At 41.5% G+C, this 21,600-nt stretch overlaps 1 protein-coding gene across 3 annotated transcripts in view; it reads right to left on the minus strand.

Annotated features, from left to right (window-relative positions):
* The window catches only part of plekhh3 (pleckstrin homology, MyTH4 and FERM domain containing H3), a 59,837-nt gene that overhangs the window by 14,887 nt on the left and 23,350 nt on the right, over positions 1-21,600 (minus strand). For all 3 annotated transcript variants that reach the window (XM_061700066.1, XM_061700065.1, XM_061700067.1), the window contains exons 3-6: positions 12,698-12,792; positions 6,523-6,705; positions 4,177-4,334; positions 461-584 (exon numbers count right to left, since the gene is read on the minus strand). In XM_061700066.1, the coding sequence (XP_061556050.1) occupies positions 461-584; positions 4,177-4,334; positions 6,523-6,705; positions 12,698-12,792 (560 nt within the window). The remainder of the gene's footprint in view (positions 1-460; positions 585-4,176; positions 4,335-6,522; positions 6,706-12,697; positions 12,793-21,600) is intronic.

Below are 21,600 nucleotides of genomic sequence, written 5' to 3' on the forward strand. Positions count from 1 at the left end.
GGTGGCGAAGAGCAAAGTGAGGCTGTTGATGTGGAGGATTGCATCTATAGCACCTTGGTCATCCTAGAAGGGACGATCCCTTCATCTATTTGTGATTAAGGGCTATATCAATAAATTTGACTTGAAATGACAAAGGTATAGTGCGGATGTGATTAGCATGGCAGATGCACTTGTCATTTTTCAATAATCTTAAATTTTAAGTGTAAATAAATTAGAACCACTGTTAAAAGCCATTATGAAAGGTCTGCCATGATGTAAAGTTTACTTCACATAGACCGTTTTTTTCCTTCTCTTAACGCCCCCTTTCTGAGGCTGTGTCACCAAAAAAGCCGAAGGAAAACGAAAGCGATGCAATCCTTGCACCCTTACATACAAAATTATATTAAAATCAAACACATTGCTGTCAAACAATCCTACATTTTATCATTCATGACAAGAGGGTGTGTGTCAAAAGATTTACATGTGTGCTCGAGGCTGCCATAGGGGAAGGGCAGCAGTGAGGCGTAGAGGGGGCCCTGGGTGTACTTGAGGATGGGGTTGTGCTGGAAGATGTGCTCCACCACCTCAGGGTTGAACTTGTTCTCCTGGAGGACACAGGTGAAACAAAAGTTGCTGAGAAGGTTCATATCGCTCCACCATGCGTGCGGCCGATCTGGCCAGGCGGGTCATTGAGTGCGTCTGGGCCGGATTGGAGCTCCTCTCTGGCAACCTTCAAAGCGCCGGCGAGGTCAAGTGATGACCTGGCAAACCGCCGCAGCACGACAGATATGTTATATTTTATCCGCCCGTGTCAGTCAGGTCAACATGTTTCAGTTCTCCATGGCCCACGCGCTCGAACGCCTTCCAGCGGCAACAGATTGCTTGCACGCAACACGGCTCTGCGGCACCTGTTGCTCATTAGTAACGCTGCCACCGCCGTTCTCTCGACTCTTCCCCAGCCTCTCAAACCCGAAGCCACCTTCCCTAGCGCTGGCTTCCATACGAGCATACTCATTGGGGCCCAAGTTGACACATTCCTCCGCAGTGTTCCGTGCAGGCTGGTGACAGCCTTGTCTGTTTGAAGGGCAGGAAAGAAACACAGACGCTTTGAACATGACAATTACACAATTTTATTTCAGACTTCAGCTGTAGTGTCATTCTTCTAAAACAATAGCCTTGTTGGTGTCAGATGAGGCATGACATGCTGCTTGTCACATAAACATGTCCATAATTTGGCCTCATTATCCAAACCACACCAAGCATGTGGGCTCAGTGCAAACAAACAAAAAACACAGTGTAGGTGTGTTTACACTACAGAATGGTTGACAGTTTATGCAGAATTCTTTCTTTCTTTCCGTTAAGGGGGACATATTAAGGAAAATTAGCTTTGTAATTGCTTGGATATAAATAGTTGGGTCTCTGGAGTGCCTGCTCAGTCATCAAGTGTGAAATTACACAACAAAGTAAATCTTTTGTGAGCTGCATATTTCCGAAAACGTCTTGTTGTTGTCCGCTGGACTGTGAGGTAACAGTGAGGCTAACTTACATAAGAATGCCCAGATTTGGCAGCTAACCGCAAACTACGCAGAGCTTCAGTGCAAGAAAGAAGCATAGATTAATGTTAGTTAACATCGCTTCCCCAAAAATGATCTCAGACCCAAGATAAAGTGGCTACTAAATGGGCCGTTTGTGACCAGGGGAGACACCCACCAGAGACATAAATACGGGACTTACAACTGAAGAAACCTTTTGGATTAAGTGGAATCACTTCAACAACCACAAAGAGTCTAGTTGCCTCGATTCAACATTTGCGGGTTAGCAAAAAACGTGAGCTTCTGATAAGCGGCACATACTTAAATGTTTGGCATGGATGGTTCGGGGAGGTGCCACATGCAAGGACTGGCTAAGTGTAATTGGGCGACTTGCTGATGGTGCTGCTTTCACGAGTGACAATATAATTCGTTCTTTTATTGTCTTAATGGGCGGTCACTTTTTTTCTTCACACTCTGGGCTTGAAGAAACCAGTTGCCTCGTCGCAAGCCTCTCGCTCTGCCCTTGGTCGTCATGGTAGCAAACGCTGTACTCAAGTGTTGGCTGCGCAGTTGAGGGAGGCGCGGTGAGCAGTGGCTCACGGATCAATTCTTGATCCTTGAAGTATTTTGACGTATGTTATTAATACACTGGGGAATTGTTTCAGTTTTAAATTGTGAAAAAAATGCATCATTGCATTTTTACATTCTTGGAAGTAATACGATTGTTAACAGACAGAAGCATTGAACTAACTGAACGCCCCCTCCTGCATATGCCCAACATCTGTCACGAGGATTCATGCATTATTGAGAGAAAAATGTTCAAAAATACACACAATCAGACAATGTTAATGAATACTCGGATCTGCACAGAGTTTTAGCCTAATCGGTCAAGCTAGCAAACGAACAAGCGATTAAGCTAAACTCCCTGCAGGGCTGAGGGGTTAATAAACCACAATCACCCTAAAGATGGATAAAGATGCTTAAAAGATAAGCGATCATTCTTGCTTAAACAGAACCGCCTCTGTTGCCAATTTCGAGAGTCTCAAAAGGTGAAATGACTAAATGAAGTGTGAGGAGGCCTTAAAAAGTGGGTCGTCAGTGGTGTAACGCAGGGTTTCTCAACCAGTCTCTCAGTGTGCGACACCCATTTTTCTACGGTCATTATGTATTGACTCACTCTTATAGAAGTAGCCTTTGAAAACACACAATATATTTCTAAGCATAAACATACATTTCATAGCACATTTTTAAGGAACCGAGGAGCAAAGTTTCTTCCATCCATCCATCCATTTTCTGAGCCGCTAATCCTCACAAGGGTTGCGGGAGTGCTTGAGCCAATCCCAGCTATCATCGGGCAGGAGACGGGGTACACCTTGAACTGGTTGCCAGCCAATCGCAGGGCACATATAAACAAACAACCATTCGCACTCACATTCACACCTACGGGCAATTTAGAGTCTTCAATTAACCTACCATGCATGTTTTTGGGACGTGGGAGGAAACCGGAGTGCCGGTAGAAAACCCACACAGGCACAGGGAGAACATGCTAACTCCACACAGGTGGGGTCAGGGATTGAACCTCGGATCTCAGAACTGTGAGGCAGACGCTCTAACCAGTCGTCCGCAATGGTGTGTTTTTTGTTGCATGCCTTCAGTTTCAAAGTAAAATCTTTTCTTATTTTAAATAAAAGTTTAACATTGGAAACAGATTTTTTTAAAATTCTGAGGGCACAGCACCAACCGGTGCCATAGTCCTCTTAAAATCGCTTTTTATTATGTCCGTGTAAATTAATCAAAGTCATGGTAATCAGCAAACATTTTAATCGAGGCAGCCAAACTCTTCTTGGATGTTGAAGAAATTTCACCTTTAATCCATAAAGCTTCTTAAGATGTACATTTTACCAAATGATCCCCAACAGGAATCAGGTATCCTAGCCTGATGGACGATGCTAAATTACGAAGCTCTTTTGCCTACATCTAATATGGGCAGAGGACGGCGTCAAAATTTCACAATCATTTCCGGGGTTTGCCATGGAAAAGCGGTTGCGAGCTGCTTGTGGCTTTCTTTGCTAGTTGAGAATCAATGGTGCAGTAGTTTACTTTGCATGCCTATCGTTCAGATCAATCGCATTCACTCTTTCACACCAAGTTTATGAAAATGTTTAGTTTAGCCCTGAAACGTCACCCTCTCCAGCAGTGCTCGGCCCATCCAGGTGAAGCAGCTGGAGAGATGAAGCACTTTGAGATTAGACACTCGCTGGTAGATGACTAAAACAAGAGCCCGAAGCCGAGTGGACTGCTTATCTGACCTCGCTGAGTCCTCTGCCTCAGTCGACCGGCCCGAGACAAGACGAGCCGACAGCCTGCTCAATGAAATTCCTGTGAGCTGTTCTCTCTAGCAACCCCGCTTCTAAAAATAACCCTCGTCAGCCCACTTCAGTCTTGTTTGCTCACTCATGGTGACTCAGCACCAAACAACAACTTTTATCTTCACTTTCTGCCTCAGTGTTTGAGCTCCAGAGCAATACGATGACATCATCAAGGAGAAAAAGGAAACTTTGGACTTCTGGCCTTTTGTGTGGTTTCCATGGCGACCGAGCTGGGGGAAGTAACATGTAGCCCGGAGGCTGTTCATGTTGGGTGGTGCAAGCGGTTTTAACCTTACCTCGATGTCCTGGATCAGGAGTTGCGTGGGCGTTTCCACAGGCGCTTTGGTGTCGATGATTTTCTGGATGGCGCAGGCCCAGTGCACGGCCTCGTTGAAGTGCTTGGTGTACAGCCTGTAGCAGTGCTTGCGCCCATACACTGTGATGCTCCAGTAGCCTTAAAGAAGTGCACGGAAACATCACATTATATCACTGATATGAAACATAATGTGACATCGCGTATCGAGAATCGATTGGAACCGGCACTAACATTTCGATTCCCCCAGATTTCTTCACATTTTAAAATGTTGGTTCCTATTTTAGATGCCTATAAAGTTCATAAAAAGTAAAAAGTTTATAGAATCAAAATTCATGGAGAAGTTCAGACAATTTAATCCACAAATAAATGGTTAGCTTCTTTATTTAAAACCAGGGGTGTCCAAACCTTTTCTTCCCTGGGCCAAATACAGAAAAATTGAAGGAGGCAAGGGCCACTTTGACATTTTTAATTTATTTAATACACTAAACCAATCCATCAATGTACATATGCAAAGCTATAATATATTTATTTTTGTATACAGTATAGTGAAAAAAACAGCTTGGTAGTAAAGCAAATCAATTATTTTTTAGGATTTGCGGGTGGACAGTGTCCCTACTGAATGATGTGTGATTGGTTGAAAACAAGAGAGTGAGAGATAAGAATAAACGTTTTCTTCTCTTCTCCTGCCTTGTAGAAAGTATGTACTGTAGTACAATGTGGACAAATGACACAAGCTGTGTCAAATGTTGACTTTAGTCTATGCTGCGGGCCGCAAAAAATAAATAAATAAATCAATAAAATGGATGGCCGTAGTTTGGACCCGCCTTATTTAAACCATGCAAACCTTCTGGCCCCTGTCCTGTCTCCTAAAGAAATCACTTTGAACATGAATGGAAAACAAGCGACCGGAATCAGAACTGGAATCGTTCAAATTCAAACGATGCCCAACCCTACTAAGGATCAATCACCATACTCTTGGACTTGGACCACGCCAAATCAAATAGTGGAACTGGGTCACCAGTGTTCCAAAGTCCCCTTTGTGGAAAACCAGAGCTCCTTGTATGAGCCACTAAGGCCTGCCTAAGCTGCACGGCTCTTATCAGGCCTTCCTGCTACGTGACTTGGCACCGCATCCTCCAGTCTTGCTCTCCTAACCCCTAAAACGATAAGGTCTAACAGCTTGGTGCTACTGACATTTCTCACATTCGCTCAAAAGATGCCAAAAAGGCACTTGTGCGATCCCATTGCAGGAAGTTAGCCTCGAGGAACAGTTGCAGGGTTATTGACAACCTGCTGGGCAGCAGCCAAAGAGGAAACAGAGATGTTTTCTGCAGACCAGTTCATGATTTTGCTTTTTTTATTGGCAGAAATTCAATTGCGAACCCAAACTTGAATTCTCTGAACTCATTTTGGGTCCTGCTTCTATGGTCAGGTCAGATATGTATTTTGTTACCTAAAAATCCAATTTTGTTCTATCTATTGTCTTCTTTAACATTTGTTGATATTAATATGTCAATGTTATGGCAATAAAATATTTAATAGGAAACAAATGTGCCAATGAAAGTCTTTCCCATAATGAATGTTAACAAAAACTGGGGGAAACAAATGCATCTTCACCCAGACAAACGCCAAATTGAGTAATTTGTTCATAATATAAACAGCAATGACCAATGTCCTTGAATCACTTACCTCTCTAACTCTAGCCTTAAACAGTCACATGAATGATCCAATAGGAATGAATGAAAATGTAATTAATTAGGGGGCGGCAGTCTTAACAGGAACTAACACAAGGAAGCAGAAAGTCCATAGAGGAAGTACACATTTTTAATTAGAGTAAGGAACAAAATGTTTTATAGTAGCTAAAAGGAAGTTATTACAAAGCCAGTAGAGATGCCGTACTTCTGCCAAGACAATTCCCCATATTGCACAATGAGGTAGTCCAAAATATTTGCTTCTGGATCAGAAGGCTGAGTAGTAAAATCCCAAAATATTGACAATCATTTCATCCAGACTGGTTTCCTGGTATACTCTAAATGTTTAGTTTCATTCAGAGAAACCTGACTGATTGTTGAGAGGTTTCTAAACAAACTTTCGACCACATTTTGGACTGAGCAGTGCTGGGGCTTCCCAAATATACTCTCAATTACAGTGTGTGTGGAAGCACAAAAGGAACCACAAGACATCACATACACCAGAAAACATGCAAAACATCTGCCTCGGAATCTCTTAAAAAGTCCAAATCACGAAACAAGGGGGGATGAACATTGCAGACATTACAGGCCGACGGAGACTTCAAGCGTGAGTCAGCCATGTGTCAGCCACTCACCAGTCTCCTTGAAGGTCTGCTTGTCTGGCCAGATGACCGAGCAGAGGCTGGTGAGCACCAGCGTTCCCAGTCGGCGGGCTCCCTTTTCCGGGCCGCTGTAGTAGTCTAGCGAGTCCTGGCTCAACACAAACCAGAACCGCCGCTGCTTGATCCAGTTGCCTCGTACCTCGCGCAGCAGCCAACCTTACACAAGACGAAGGTGAGGGGAGTAAATGAAACTAGCAATACATGTTCATGGATGACCAATGTACTCATCTCTGCATCCCGCGATTAAGACACTGAGTAAGTAAAGTTATGTAAAAAAAAATAAGAACAAAATAAAACAATTTAAATACTAGAATGATGTCAAATTTTGAACAACTGTTGCTAAAACACAAAGACAGATCGATAAGGCTTTAACCTTGTGCCCTTGGGTCAGGTAGTATTGTGAAAGAGGATAGTGCAAATGGTGACATGCTAACAGTTGCTATGCTAACATTTAGCAAGATAACAACCTGAGTGGAGAAAGCGCTGAGATGTATAGATACAGACTTTACATTTCTCCCAGTGCTTGCATACTATTTCTAATGAGAATTGAAACAATGCTAACATGCTAAGAATTGCAAAGCTACCATAGCAAGATAGCAACTTGAATACAGAAAGCACTGAGGTAGAGCGATAAGGATTTTACATTGTGCCTGTGGTCAGGTACGTTTTTGCTCTGCCTGTCACTACACGTCGCTGGCAAGGATTGATGAACAAAGATACATCATTTGTAGTAAATAAATAATTTTCTGATCATTTAAGTGAACTTGTAACTCATGATTCAGGATTTTTACTTGTAACACCACTGCGACATAAGCAAATAATGTGAAAAGTGTGCAAAATAACATGAATCTGGAAATAATGTGAATAATGCACAAAAATAACATGAATCTTAATGAGGCTTATCACAAATGATTATTGTTGGGCCTTGGTGGAGGTGTGCGCGCTGTTGAATGCCGACGGCTTATCGTTTACTTTGGGCCAAAACCAAAACACTATTCTTATTTGACTTTGCAACACAATCTGGCAGCCATGTTATCAGAGTACTTCCAAGAAAAGCTCTGCCCCCCGCCCCGAATGCTCTGGCCAGCAGGTAGGCTTGTTGTGCAGCTACAAAAACGTCGCTGCACACTGTGTTTCACTCAGAATAACCCCAGAGGTCTGTAATTGTCCATAAAGTTTGTGTCAGGGACAACGTTGTTGGGGCAAATGCGAGGGGGATACAAATATAGCCAGCTAATGGCAGAGGCATTAAAGTCTACCATGCAGCCTGCATAATTACAGCTGTGGAGTGAGAGAAAAGAGATAGCGGAGGGATAGCGTTGGTGTTGTTGAAAGAACAGTGAACAGAGAAAAGTGACAAGAAGTAAAGCAGAAGAATTTTGAACAATTAATTTTTATTCTTTTCAAGTCATTTTGGCTGCATTAAACGAATATAGGTCATATTTGCCTGGAGTTATTCCATTTTTAGAATTGTTATTCATCATCTCTGCCTAAAATGGCAAAGATACACAAAAAACATCGCTAGTGACAAAAAAATAAAATAAAAAAAATAAAAAATAGTTCTTGGTCACGTTAATGGTAATGGGTTATGTTGGTCATAATTTTTTTTAATGCACAAAAATATGGGATTTGAACAGGGTTCTGTATACTTTTTATATCCACTGCGGCCTTGTTCCTGTTCTTGTTAAACAGCACAATACTGTAGGCTCACCAAGCAGATTACAAGTGGAAACAATATATTAAAAGAGCATTTCTTGGAGCTGAATTACCAAGATTTTATTCATTCTTTTAGATTAAGTGATATTGTTCATCAATATCTGAATTTGCACATTCATATTTTATTTGACATTCATGCTTTGATTTAAAAAAAATAAATCAGAAGTTACTCACGAGTTACTCAGTACTTGAGTAGTTTTTCTTCACTGAGTACTTTCTTACTCTTACTGAAGTAATTATTTGGAGGACTACTTTTTACTTTTACTTGAGTCATATTATTCTAAAGTAACAGTACTCTTACTTGAGTACAGTATTTGGCTACTCTACCCACCTCTGATAACAATATACATAATAATATAATAACTATTAATCTATCTTTTAATCTAACTACCCAAAGAACTAACTACTCAAATAACTAGATAACTAGTTAGCTTGCTGACTAGCCTTAACTTAATGCAACATCCACCCTTTAACCCATACATTTGACCCATTTAGTAGCCCGACCTCAAACTCGTGACTAAATGCAGCTAGATTGATAGATTACTAAATAAATAACCAAATAACTAGCTCGCTAACTTCATGTCAGATAAGTTGTAATATACCAGCAATATTGTTGTTTATCATTACATACATGTTCTCAAAGAGGCCTCGCACCATATACAGTTGACTTAATAAAGGCCCCTGGATACTATTAGCGGAAATATGGTGAAGAATTATATTTGTTACGCTTTCAGTGAAACCATCGTGCTTACTGTACATTTAACTAAAAAGTCTAACCCACGTCTACGACATTGGCAGCGGGCCTAGTCTCACCAACAGCCATTTGCACACGGTTTGAGCGTGCCTTCAAAGCGTTAATTAGGCCGTGAATCTGGCAATGACGCCATCGCAGCATCACGACTTCCTCCGAGGTTAGTGAGCTGCGTGCCACCTGTCAGCTAGTTTGCTCCCATGCACTTTGCTTTTACGCATTTCCAAGCCCCCCCCCCCCCCCCCCGTTCTCCCAACATGGGTTTCCCAGGCAGCGAGACACCGCCAGGCCAAAATAAAATTAAGGGAATAGAGTGTGTGGGGGGGCGTGGGGTGGGTGTTCTCAGGGTATGTTTCCTTTTTAAGAATTTTTCTATATGATCTTTATGGATGGTCATCGTGAGGCAACCAAAATAGTCCTCCTTCGAGCTACTTAATGCCACGGCATCAAACTAAAAGAGGCCGAGCTCGGCACGCATGAGGAATGCAGACAAGGCGAGCGGGTGCGAGACACGGGGAGAAGCGCACGCCTAAAACACGTCGACGCCTCTGTCAGACATGGCATGTCACACTTCAGCTTGCTGTCACTCACAAAACAGATGAGCAGCACGATGAGGAGGAGGGCTTTCAGGACCCTGTAAACTCACCCACGCTCTCCCCATCTGGATCCCATCTCTGAGGCTAATGCCTCCTCCTGGGGGCCACGGCTCACCCTTAATTTGTTTCATTTGTGACCTTTCAACCCAGCCCCCAAATCCCTGCCCCCTCGAGCAGAAAGCAAGCAAACAATCTCTCTCTGTGCATGGATTTTTTTTACTCCTCATCTGCCATTTGCCTTCATTAAGCAGCACTGTCCTCGCGAAATAACAGGACACAACTCCTCACGACGCATTTTCCGGATTTCTATTGTTACTGTACAATTGGAATGTGATCCAAATAAAACTTTGAACTGTGTACTGCACTACACGCAAAAAAGAAAAAAGAAATCTGCAGATAGGCGGAAATGCCAGGTAGAATCCTACATTGATCTATTTTATCCACATTATGGACCACCAGACCTGCCTTCACTTGACTCAAAAAAAAAAATGCACTCAAGTTTAGGGCAGTTGTCATAAAAAAAACAAATCTGCTGCAACAGATTTAATTTAAATAACATATTTAGCTTCTCTTGACACTCCCTCTCTTACGCTTAATGTTGCGGGCACGCGACCAAGTGGGATACACTTCAAATGGGACGGTCACGATAACCGCCCAGCACAATCCTTTACCATCTATTTTATCCACAACCAGCACAACCAATTTTTATTTTTTAGTATTTACTTAATGACATATCTGCAACCTGCGCATTTTAGACAAATAACTGCACCTGCTTTTATGAATTTGAAAAATTAGCTGCTGGTTAAATGTAACTACAGTAATATGGATAACATATTACTGTAGTTACATTTCAAATCCACTCATGCACAATGGGAGTGGCAGTGGCAAAGTATCATCCAGTAGAATCCGGCATCCGCTAAACAACCCTGATTTAAAAAACAAAAACAAAAATAATAATAATAATCTGATTCCGTTTTAATATTTATACTGTTGTTACATTCCGTCCAGCTCCACCTGACTAGCCTTTACTGAATACGACATCCACCCTAAAACCCACACATTTGAACCATTTAGTAGCCCGACCTCAAACTTGTGACTAAATGCAGCTGATTTAATTATATCTATAACATTGCATGCAACCAGTGGAAAACAATAAAAATAGAGCCCAGCAGAGCACAGACGTTCGTAAGATTCACGTTAGAGCATATGCTTCGATTTTGTCATGAATATTCATACATTTACAAAAAAAAAATATTCAGAAAAACATCATAAAATGCTGTTGTGCACTACACATTTAATGGGTGGACCAAAAAGGGGCCCACAGATAAGTGATGAGTGGAGCGTGAGTGGAGGTGCCATTCACGTGAGTTCATTTGAACTGTAAATCCACAGAGGTATGTCAATAAAGCAATATCTTTCTGTCAGCATGGCCTATTTCAGATGGCAGGCAGGGTGGAGGGGCAATGATTACACACACAAGGCCCTCATGTGGGTACTTTTAAAATATTTCTTTGTGCAGCAAACATGAATAAAACGTACAGTACTAGACATGGACAAGTGCTGGCGTTAAGAGCGTATTTGGGGTTTAGGGTTGCAGTTGATTTTACTACTGTGTCGCACGGTAACTGCTGTCAGAACGAGGCAACGTGACAGCCACCATTACACCAAACAGCATCCAAGTTATCCGTGTGCTGGCTTGAAAAGAAAAACGAGGAAAAAAAAGAAAAGAAAAGAAATGACCAAAAATATCCTATGAGTTGATTCCCCAAAAGCACGACACGGGCAAGGCAAGACGGCGCTTATGACGTTGGCGGCAATCTTTACACAGGGCCCACGCGAGCAGGCACGGGCCACATATGGCCCGCAGCTTGCCGGATGACAGCGAAGCGGGAAATTTTCCACAGTGCTTATTAAAACACGGACAGGATCCGCTCAACCAGGCATCAAGACCAGACTAATTTAAGCCGTAATTGTTCAAATTCAGTTCATTTGATTAGTTTAATCAGTCACAATTTGAACTAGAATAGCACTCAGTAGAGTGCAAACCTACGCTAAGAGTTTCTGCATAATCACGCTAGCTAACTGATCGACAAATAACTAAATAAGCTACAAATGACCAGTTTCTTAACTTGCTTTCTAGTTTACTAGTTAGCTAGTCATTTAGTTACGTGTAGTTTCTTAGTTACGAATTAGACTGCTTGCTAACTAACTACTGAAATAACTACCAACCAACTGTAAATACATAACTACCTAACCAATAAATAACTAGATAACACACCAACTAACTTGCAAACTCACTAACCAAAACACAAAATCCTATAACTAGATAATGCAGCAACTAGCTAACTTACTATACAAATAACTGGACAACTAGCTAACTTACCAATATAGATTAACTACACAAATGTTGGAAATGGACAAGTGTTGAGAAAAGCGCTAGTTCTGAAACACATAAAGCAATGAATCTGGTTTGTCCAATGTTTTTGTGATGTCCATTTCAAATAAACTAATTCTATTGCCCCCAAAAAACTAAGCAATTCGCTAACGGCCTAAATAAGTCAATAAATAACTAATTAACCAAGTAGCTATCTTGTTACGTTAAAAACTACATAAATAGTTACTTTATAAACACATGAAAATCTAAAATTATGCCTATTCATTCCTACTTTATCAATGTTATAACTCACCACATATGATTGTTGCCTCACCAATGATTGAGGCAGATGGCCACCCCACAAATAGATTTTGTTCTGTTCAAGTTCACAATGTGGGATACTGTTGACCTTGTTTAATGTAGAAGAGTCCTAAAGCTGCTCCATATGTGCCAAGTGCCTTGGTGCTATATAAATACATTTAATTGAAGCCAGTTAATGCCATTTTTTTTTTTTTTACAAAAGTGATTCCTGAACAGTACCATTTACTGTATATAGAAAACTGGATATCATTTGTGCTGGTTCAGGTTGTGTAAACCCGGTCAAGGCCGTCGCTCGATGCCTACACATGGAGTACAGTAGGTGATTGTGAAGAGCATCCGAGCAGGAAGAGGCGGGCGCCAACGACGGTTTATATTACGTGTCTGACTCACCTTTGACCAGAATTTCAGGTTCTTCTTCCAGGGCCATCTTGTTCTTCTCCAGGATAAGGGTCTTCATCTCATCAGCCGCGTCTGACACGGCCACGCTGCGTCGGAGAGGAGAATGTAAATAAATAACTTGTGACCACTCCCACATGCAGGACAGCGAAGTGGCATGAAGACAGCCCCCCACTCACACCACACCACTCCCGACTTGGATCTTCTTTTAGGGAGGAAGATGTTCCATGTATATATCATGTCCCACAAGTATTAACCCTCTGCGCCACAGAGGACAGCTCACATCACTTTTATCACCATGGCTGGCGTGTCGGGAGAGAGTGACTGAAAATAAACGTGACAAGGTGACGCCGAGCCCGCCAGCCAGCCGGGCCCTATCGCTTTTGGAAAGTTCAAGAGGTCGCGGCCATGAGGAGTTAAACTGCTAAAGATCAGAAACATCTGTTGGTGGACTGAGGAGTGGTCCTGTTATGCTGACGACTCAGCATCGCAGGGCCGACGAACTTTTAACCTGGTTGTATTTCATACGCATATTCTTGTGTACTCGTTTTTTGTCACTGTACTGTCGAATATGACATTGATAACGTAATAGACGAAAATTTAAAGCTCTATAAAGCTTTAAAGACAAATAACCTAACATTTTCTGGCGGAAAAAGTGGAGTGCAGTGTCCTGTACATCTTTTTTTTTGTAGTTTAATATCAATGCAGATAAACAGATTTTTCAGTTATTAAGTCATCATAGTAGGGTGCATTGTCAAAATAACGATGGATCCGAAAAGCTCCCATCAAGGCCTTTAATTTGAGCTGTGTCTTGATATTGTTTGCTGAATTATTTTTTTTTTTTTACCTCATTGCTGTGAATTTGGGCTGATCTCTTGAGGTGAAGATCAATCGGCACCAAAAAAAAAAAAAAAAACAAACAGTTATTAAGTCCCTATCGCCCATTAACGTCCACAAAGTTTGAAGACAATCAGAAAAAAAATGTGGAAATGTTTAACTGTTCTGTGACCTTAGAATTTGACTTTGACCTTGAGGTTTTGGACTCTAAAAAGCTCTAAAACCAAGGACCCTATATGGATGATAGAAAGTGCCAACGAGCTAATTTGTGACCGTGAGAGTGAAAAGTAAGCACACAAACAGACGAGGCAACGTAGCTCGGGTAACTAGCCGCTCCTCTTCGTCGCTACTTGCTGTCCGCTCTGTTCTCTGTGCCGTCTTAATCCCCATGTCAAATGGCTTCCTGCTCTCCACAGGAAGTCGCCCACTGTGGGGCCTCCTCCATTACGGCCTCTGCCGGGGCTTCTGGGAATGCGGGGGCGGTAGCGTAGTGTGTTGGATGGAGGATGAAGGGGGAGTTGGTTGGGGGACAGTTTGAGGATGTAGCTGTTGGACAGCTGTGCACATCCAAAAGCTCCACATCACCCTTGGGGTTGGGTTCGGGGGGGGTTGGCCCCTGAGCTGCACAACATGTCTGTTTTCAGAATTATTGCCGACCATCTTTCACTTTGGTCGCACATAAATTGGAGTGTGACTGTGAAAAGTTGAACGGATTTAAACACTGAGGCCACCAGTCGCTTTTCCTTTATTGATAAGATTGGATTGCAAAGCATTTTAGAGATGAGTAAAAAAGGAGTAAAACCTATTCAAAACAAATTTTGACACCTGTATCGGCACCGAATAGGATTCCACTATAAGAATAAAGAATAAAGTGTAGACTTTTTCCAGTGATGGTCCTTTTACTTTTTTCAAGTTACTTTGCACTTTTAAGTCTCTTTTTCTTTTTTTTTTTCTTTTTTCTTTTTTTAAAAAGGTGTACAGCCCCACTATTAAACAATCATTTTTTTAAACAATGCCCATCAATTCAAATATTAATGGCAGCGTTCAGGCTCTATTTTTTAAAAAAAGTTAAAAAAATGAAAAATGAAAAAATATATATATTTAAAAAAAAAAAAAGGAATAAAACCCACCCCTAAAATGTTGTAATATGATGGACATGGGTACGGAGGAAAAAAAAAAAAAAAAAAAAAAAAAAAAAAAAAAAATGCTACATTTTGTCACAAACATGTTATTGAAGTTGCTGGGAGTTGGAGAACCCTAAGCCTTTTGTAAAACAATTGGAGGTTGCCTGGTGGGATACATTTCTGTCGTCTAGTTTCGGTGCGTTTTTGTCTGAAATCCTACTAAATTTTCATAACCTTTGTAGTCTTGAGTCAAAATTAAAGGGATTTTTGGGGGAAATTAGTGGATTAGCAGTAACGGTTGTCAAGATGGATGTCAATGGAGGTCAGCCTGGTGTCCTCTTCTGAAAAAGGTCAAAACCAGGTTTGGACTGTGCGGTTTTTGTCCTCCAGGCGCTGAGGTTGACCCGCTACTTTCAAGCCCCGGTGGGGCTTGAACAATAGAACCATCCCCACTTAGCAGGCGTGGAACGTGGCCACATTTTCCTAGAAAACTGCAGGATGCTGGAGCAAAGTTTGCTTTTTGAACTCCAAGAATATTATTACCGAGAAGGACGACCATTAAAAATAAACTGTGCGTGCAAGCTTTTCCTGCTGGGACCACGGCTGCGTTTAAATCCACAAAGTGCTCAGAGCAAAGTCCAAATAAGTGTCTTTAGACATTTGGGTTCTTTAAATTCCTAATAGCTCATGTAGCTCACTTGTATTATATCACTGTTATGCTATACTGTTAGCTCTCGTATGCAGACCCATTGCAGATATAGTGCATAATAATCTAAGACGCTGGAAATAAACACTCCAGTGTGAAGACCAGGTCCTGTCTGGACATGGTTTTCATGTACATCTAAATCCCTGCCACTGTATGGACTAATTCTGCCAGTGTGCATGCACGTCTCCGTTACATCCACGCAAGGTTATTAACGACCTCAGCTCAGAGGCGTCCTCGCATTTCTGTGTTTATTTTAACGCTCCTCAAGAGGGCGAGGCCGGCCATCTACACACCCCATCTACTTTTTCTTAAAGATACGCTTTGCGGTGTGTTAGCGAGCTTAAAAATAAAAGGCTAGTGCCAGTCGGTTGGCGTCAATGACTATAAGCGCATTTCGCAAAGTGCGCCACTTGTTCGAAGGACTCAGCTGATTTCATGCCCTATTCAGACTCATTGATTATTCCGAGATGAGAACAAAGCTTTCCCGTGCTTTCAGATCAATGAGGACATAAATAATGACAAGAGAAAAAGCTGGATTCATTTCCTTCTTTGTACTTTTATAAGGGGACATGCCTCTGAAAACAAAACACAGACTCGGCTCCAGCCGATTTTTTTGTGGGAGCAGTTTGGGAACAGTTTATTCAATGCAGTATTCCTGCAAACTGGGTAATAAGAAATTGTTGGCAAAATTGTAAAGGAATGCAGGATATTGCAGATCTTACATGCAAATGGAAAAAACCAGTGATGGGCATTTGAGCAAATTTCCTTGACAATGTTATTTTGTTGATTACCATTTCTATAATAACCTTACATGTGACATAATACACTCTAAATGTCTTTTGATTTCAAGAAAAGTGAGTAGACGTAGCACATAGTAGACAGACCGCAAACTAACTGAAACCAAATCAATGTATGCTTCAAGACACGATTAATCAACAATTAATCCTACACAAATAAGAGATTTTTTTAGACCCTGCATTGCAAAATTACACATCTTGTAAATTTGGCACACTACAGAGAAGAGTGTTGTTAAAAACTTGCCAAATTTGAATGATTAATAAAAATTGTGTATAGAATTGCTTTGAAAATGGTGAAAAATCAATCCGTCGTGTCTGCTTTCAAACGCTGTAGGCATGTTTGCTTAAACCACGGCCCACTCAACTGTTAACTGTTAATGAAATACCGCTAACTGTAGAGAGCAGTAAATACAAGCACTATGCCATGGAAAATCACGTTAGGAGGCTCACCTTCAAAAGTGAATAGTTGCTGTGGACTATAATCATAAAATAAGCACACAACCAACTTCACACTCATTGGTGGGGACAAAATGTGACTGCCAACCGGTTTCCCAACTGTGTCACTTGATGACGGATGCCCAAGTACGTCACTGTGTGCCGTTTGAGCCACGCCCCCCACAAAGATGAGTTTAAAATTCAACATGAGGAACACGCACGAAGAACTGAGACGCAATTAAGCAAAGGGGAAGTTGTGATGTGAAGAACACAAAAAAAAGATAATTTAAAAGAAGGAAGGGGAATTGTCTACGAGCATGAAGAGATAAGCTGCTCAATACTCCTCTATTCATTACTAATGGTTTTCACTACCACTGTGTGTGTGTGTGTGTGTGTGTGTGTGCGCGTGTGTATACGCGCATGCCCTACTTTCTCTGCCTCACATGACTTTCATACTTAAATTAAACACCCTCGAACCATCTGAAAAGTGAAAAGTGACCTGGCAAGCTTTGGGTGGGATGAAAAGGGGAAGGCGATGATAAGGGTAACACTTCAGACCAAAGAGGAAGCAACCGACCACAAACCATTGCTAAATCGTGACCATGTAGTCACAACATTTGGGAACCAATGCGAAAATTCTGTCTTCTCATTTGTTCTGCCAGAGAGGGTTTAATTTATCAATGCATTTATTATTAAATCTACCACACACAAAAAAGACATTGGTAAATGAATACCTCTCATACAGTGTTTGGGTTGAATCTGATTAGACTACACAAGTGTACCTAATGTGGCCAGTGAGCAGCTTCATGCAACTCCTGAGAATACATATTATAGAGGGGACATAATTTGCCACGATACCAAAGAGCACACGTATTGTCGCTTTAGTATGCCTCATATGCCACATGTAGCTTTTATACGCCACACAATAGCTCTGCTCTTGGCATATTAAGACAAACTCTTCTCTTCAGAACATATTACACAATTGGAGAATTTCCATAACAAACATGCAAATATTGGCTCCTCTCCATGTTCCAATTAGAGTAAACGAGCACATCAACCATAAAAGGACATACTCAATTCCAACCGAGCGGGTTGCACAGCGAGTTGATTGGCATGTGACTGTCTGCTGCAGCAATGAGTAATTGATTTTAAGTCGAGATTTAATCAAAACACAGAGATGCTAATTAACGTTTGAAATTAAAAAACGCCATCCTTGCTCTCGGGCCTAGATGACCCCATTGGGTGACAACAATGAGACAAAATCCTAAAGTGGGTATGTGAAATTACCGTTTTTTGGTTGTTGTTTTTTTTTTTAAATGTGTTTTTATTTTCTTTAAACAGTTTTAAGGTTTTGGTGCCTTGCTGAAGTGCACCAGAGCTGTGGGTGTGAGTTATTTGGTGTCAAATGTGGGATCCGCTGTAGTTAATTTAATTAATTTGTAGTTAATTTCACTTAAGAATGCCTCGTTCAAAACACACAAACTTTATTTAGCATTAATTAAAGAAACATTTTCTAAGTTCAAATGGAATCAACAAATACACTGGTTAAAAAAAAAAAGTCTACACAACCTTGGGCAAATGCTATGTTTTTATGTTATCAAAAAGATGAGACCAATAAAAATCTTAAAACTTTTCCCACCATTAATGTATCTGTATATCTCAATTTAAAAAAACATCTTTTCAAGAGGGGAAGTACGAGTAAACGACTGAAACAATGTGGTTGCACAAGTGTGCACACCCTATTATAATCGGGATCTGGGTGTGTTCAGAATTAACCAGTCACAGTCAGACTTGCCACCATTTAAACTCACTTGACTCGGATTAACCGCAAATAAATTACAGGTCTTCTTCTCAGCTTTTGCTGATATTGTTTTGCTTTCTATCAAAAGGCTTAAGGGTTTGAGTTACCACTGACTGCTATATGGAACTGTTCATAATTCCCTGCATATTGTCTAAGGCCCCAGGTCCAGCTGAAGAAAAACAGCCCCAAATCATGTTTTTGCCATAGGTATGGTGTTCCTTTGGTGATGACCAGTGTTGTGTTTGTGGCAAACATACCTTTTGGCATTGGGGACAAAAAGTTCAGCCTAGGTTTCATCGGACCATAAAATCTCCCAAACATATAGGAATGTGGGAAAATGTCTTATGGTCCAATATAGCCAAGGTTGAACTTTTCGGTCATAATTCCAAATATCCTTGGCGCAAACACAATACTGCTCACCACCACAGGAACACCACACCTACAGTGAGGGATGGTGGTGGCAGCATTATGCTGTGGGGTTGTTAGTTTTTTGTTTTTTTTTACAGCTGGAACTGCAGCCTTAGTCAAGGTAGAAGGAATTATGAACAGTTCCAAATTGCAGTTAGAGATAGCCCAGAACCTTTAGTCTTCTGCTGGGAAGGGAAACAAAATGTCAGGAAAAGCCTACGAAAATATCAGAAATGTATTTGAGGTTAACCAGAGGCACTTTAAATGGTGGCAGGTGTGTGCTGACTCCCATTCAACATTAATTTGGAGGTGCTTGATTCTGAACCCAGTCACATCACTGTAATAAGAGGGTGTGGAAAATTGTTTGCAGTGATTTATTCTGTTTTTCTGTGGCTTGTGACAAAATATCTTAATTATTGTAAAGAACACCACCTTTACAATGGAATTGGAAACACTGCAAAATGCAGACATTTTGCAACACACAAATGAAGTCCACATACATATGACATTATTCAGCAATATTAAAGAATTATTCACTGCAAATAACTCACTCAGATATAAAGCTTTGTGTGTATTCCTGCTAACTAACAAACAAAGAAAATGGCTATGAAATCATAACCTCATTGTTGGAGGTGGAAAAAGTAAATACAGTCGAAATAATTACACATTGTCTACACAGAAAATACTTTCCTGCCCATACCACCCACCCCCCCACCCCCGTGGTCCAGCAGGCTGGTGGGAAAAATGGGAATGTGGTGATTAAGACTGGGCCTATATGACCTTCCTGCTAAAAATACACTGTTTACCCATGACCACAGCCAAGACATCACTGGACTCAATGCAGGGAAGAGGTGGTGGGGGGGTAAAAAAAAACAAAAAACTCATGTTTTGAAAAGGGGGAGGGTGTGTGTGACAGGAAGTCTGAGTTTGTGACGCGGCAGTGAGAGTGTGTGTGTTTGTGAGTGTGCGTGTGTGTGTGAGATCAGCGCACTCAAAAAAATGGTTACAAAGCAGTGGAGCCCTTTATTTGAGTCCAAATGAAATAGTAAAGCAGAAGTAAAATCTAAACATTATATATGTGCTGAACATGTAAACGGTTTGTGACAGTTAGCTAGCTGGCAGACAGACACTCAGACAGCCAATTAGCAGGGGGGCCCTGACTTACACACTTTGAATACGCACACGCACACGCACACGCACACACACACACACACACACACACGACACACACTGGCCTCTTTCAGTCAGCTTGGCAGCTGACACGCAAAAAAGGCTTTTTGAAGGTCAAACGTTAAGAGCAATGGAGAAATGTCCCCTTCCTCTCTGGTACACTATGTATTTATTTATTTTTATTATTATTACTAATTTGCTGCAGTCGTGAGAAGTAACTAGAGTGACGACAGCAGGGATATTTAAAATAATAATAATACATTATTATTATAAATACAAAATCTAAAAGAAACTGAAGGACTGATGATGCAATCCAATGGAGAAACTTTACAGTAGCGGTCCTCAATAATATTTAACTCAATGAATTATTTTTACATTTTATAGACACTTGAAGTAGCTTTGTTCAAACATGATGACTTTATTTGACTTTAATTTTGCAAATGTGTTATTAGTCAGACAGAAATCAACAAAAAAAAAACATTGCTGGAATACCATAGAATCGTATAAGGGACTGACTTTCTTTTTGGTATGGGTCGGATATTTCCTTAACAAAAGGACGCTGAAAAATGGACCACACCGTGACCCAGTTAAGACTCCAAAGTAAATATGAGCTGCGCTGCGTGTGCCGTGAGACTGCAGATAATGGACGCATTGTGGTGACTTATCAGTCTAGCGTGGCTCCACACAGGCGAGGAGCGGGCGCGTTCCGTCACTGGCCAGGTAGTGAGCGAACGTGAGCCCTCTCTAATCACAACTCTCAGCGCCCGTGATTACAGCCGGGACACAATCCTTTAAAAAGTTAATTATGACGTGTACCCGTGGCTGTTGCCGCCACATTGTAAGAGTGACGCACGCGCACACACACACACACACCAGTTAGACAGGCTTCTTCCCTTCAAGGATGAAGTAGCATCCAAAAATTGCCTTTCTCCTTATCATTTGATGGGCTTGATAGTCCCCACAAGTTGAGCTTTGTGACTCATCGTCTTTTGAGTCTGCAGATGTACAGTAGAGATTGTCAATGAGGGAAGCGTGGGTGGTTGGGAATAAGGGGTGGAGTGGCTGGCGGTGTAAGATAAGGGCACGATGCCAGAGATAGAGCCTGGTCACATCACTGTCTGAGATCACGGCCCGGCACTAATAGTCTAGATGAGGATACCCACTCTCACCCACCCTCCGCGCATCCCAATGAGTCGCCAAGCTTGCACTATGAGCATTTTCAAAGCGGTTGCATTTATTCAGACGTTTATTCACTACAGTGCTGACGATATCCATAAACGATGGCTTTGAATCAACACTGTGTTTTGTTTTCAGCGGGACACACGCATATGGACAGAGGGCCTAATTTGAAAATTATTTTTCTGTCTTTCAATCAAATTCACGATTACTAGATAAAGGATTAACCTGAGCAATTATCCTGTGGAGTGTGGTGCGTGAAGAGGCATTTTCCGTCCCCAATCTGCTCAGATATATGCATCCATCGATCAGTTTTCAAAATCACTTTTCCTCATTAGGCTTGCAGGTAAACTGGAGGCTACCTCAGCTCTCCTTGGGCAAGAGGCAGGTTACACCTGGGAGTGGTCTCACAGCCCGAATATCGTAGAAGTTAAACGTGTTAA

The sequence above is a fragment of the Phycodurus eques genome, chromosome 16 (assembly GCF_024500275.1).
Source record: "Phycodurus eques isolate BA_2022a chromosome 16, UOR_Pequ_1.1, whole genome shotgun sequence".
NCBI classification, from domain to species: Eukaryota; Metazoa; Chordata; class Actinopteri; order Syngnathiformes; family Syngnathidae; genus Phycodurus; species Phycodurus eques.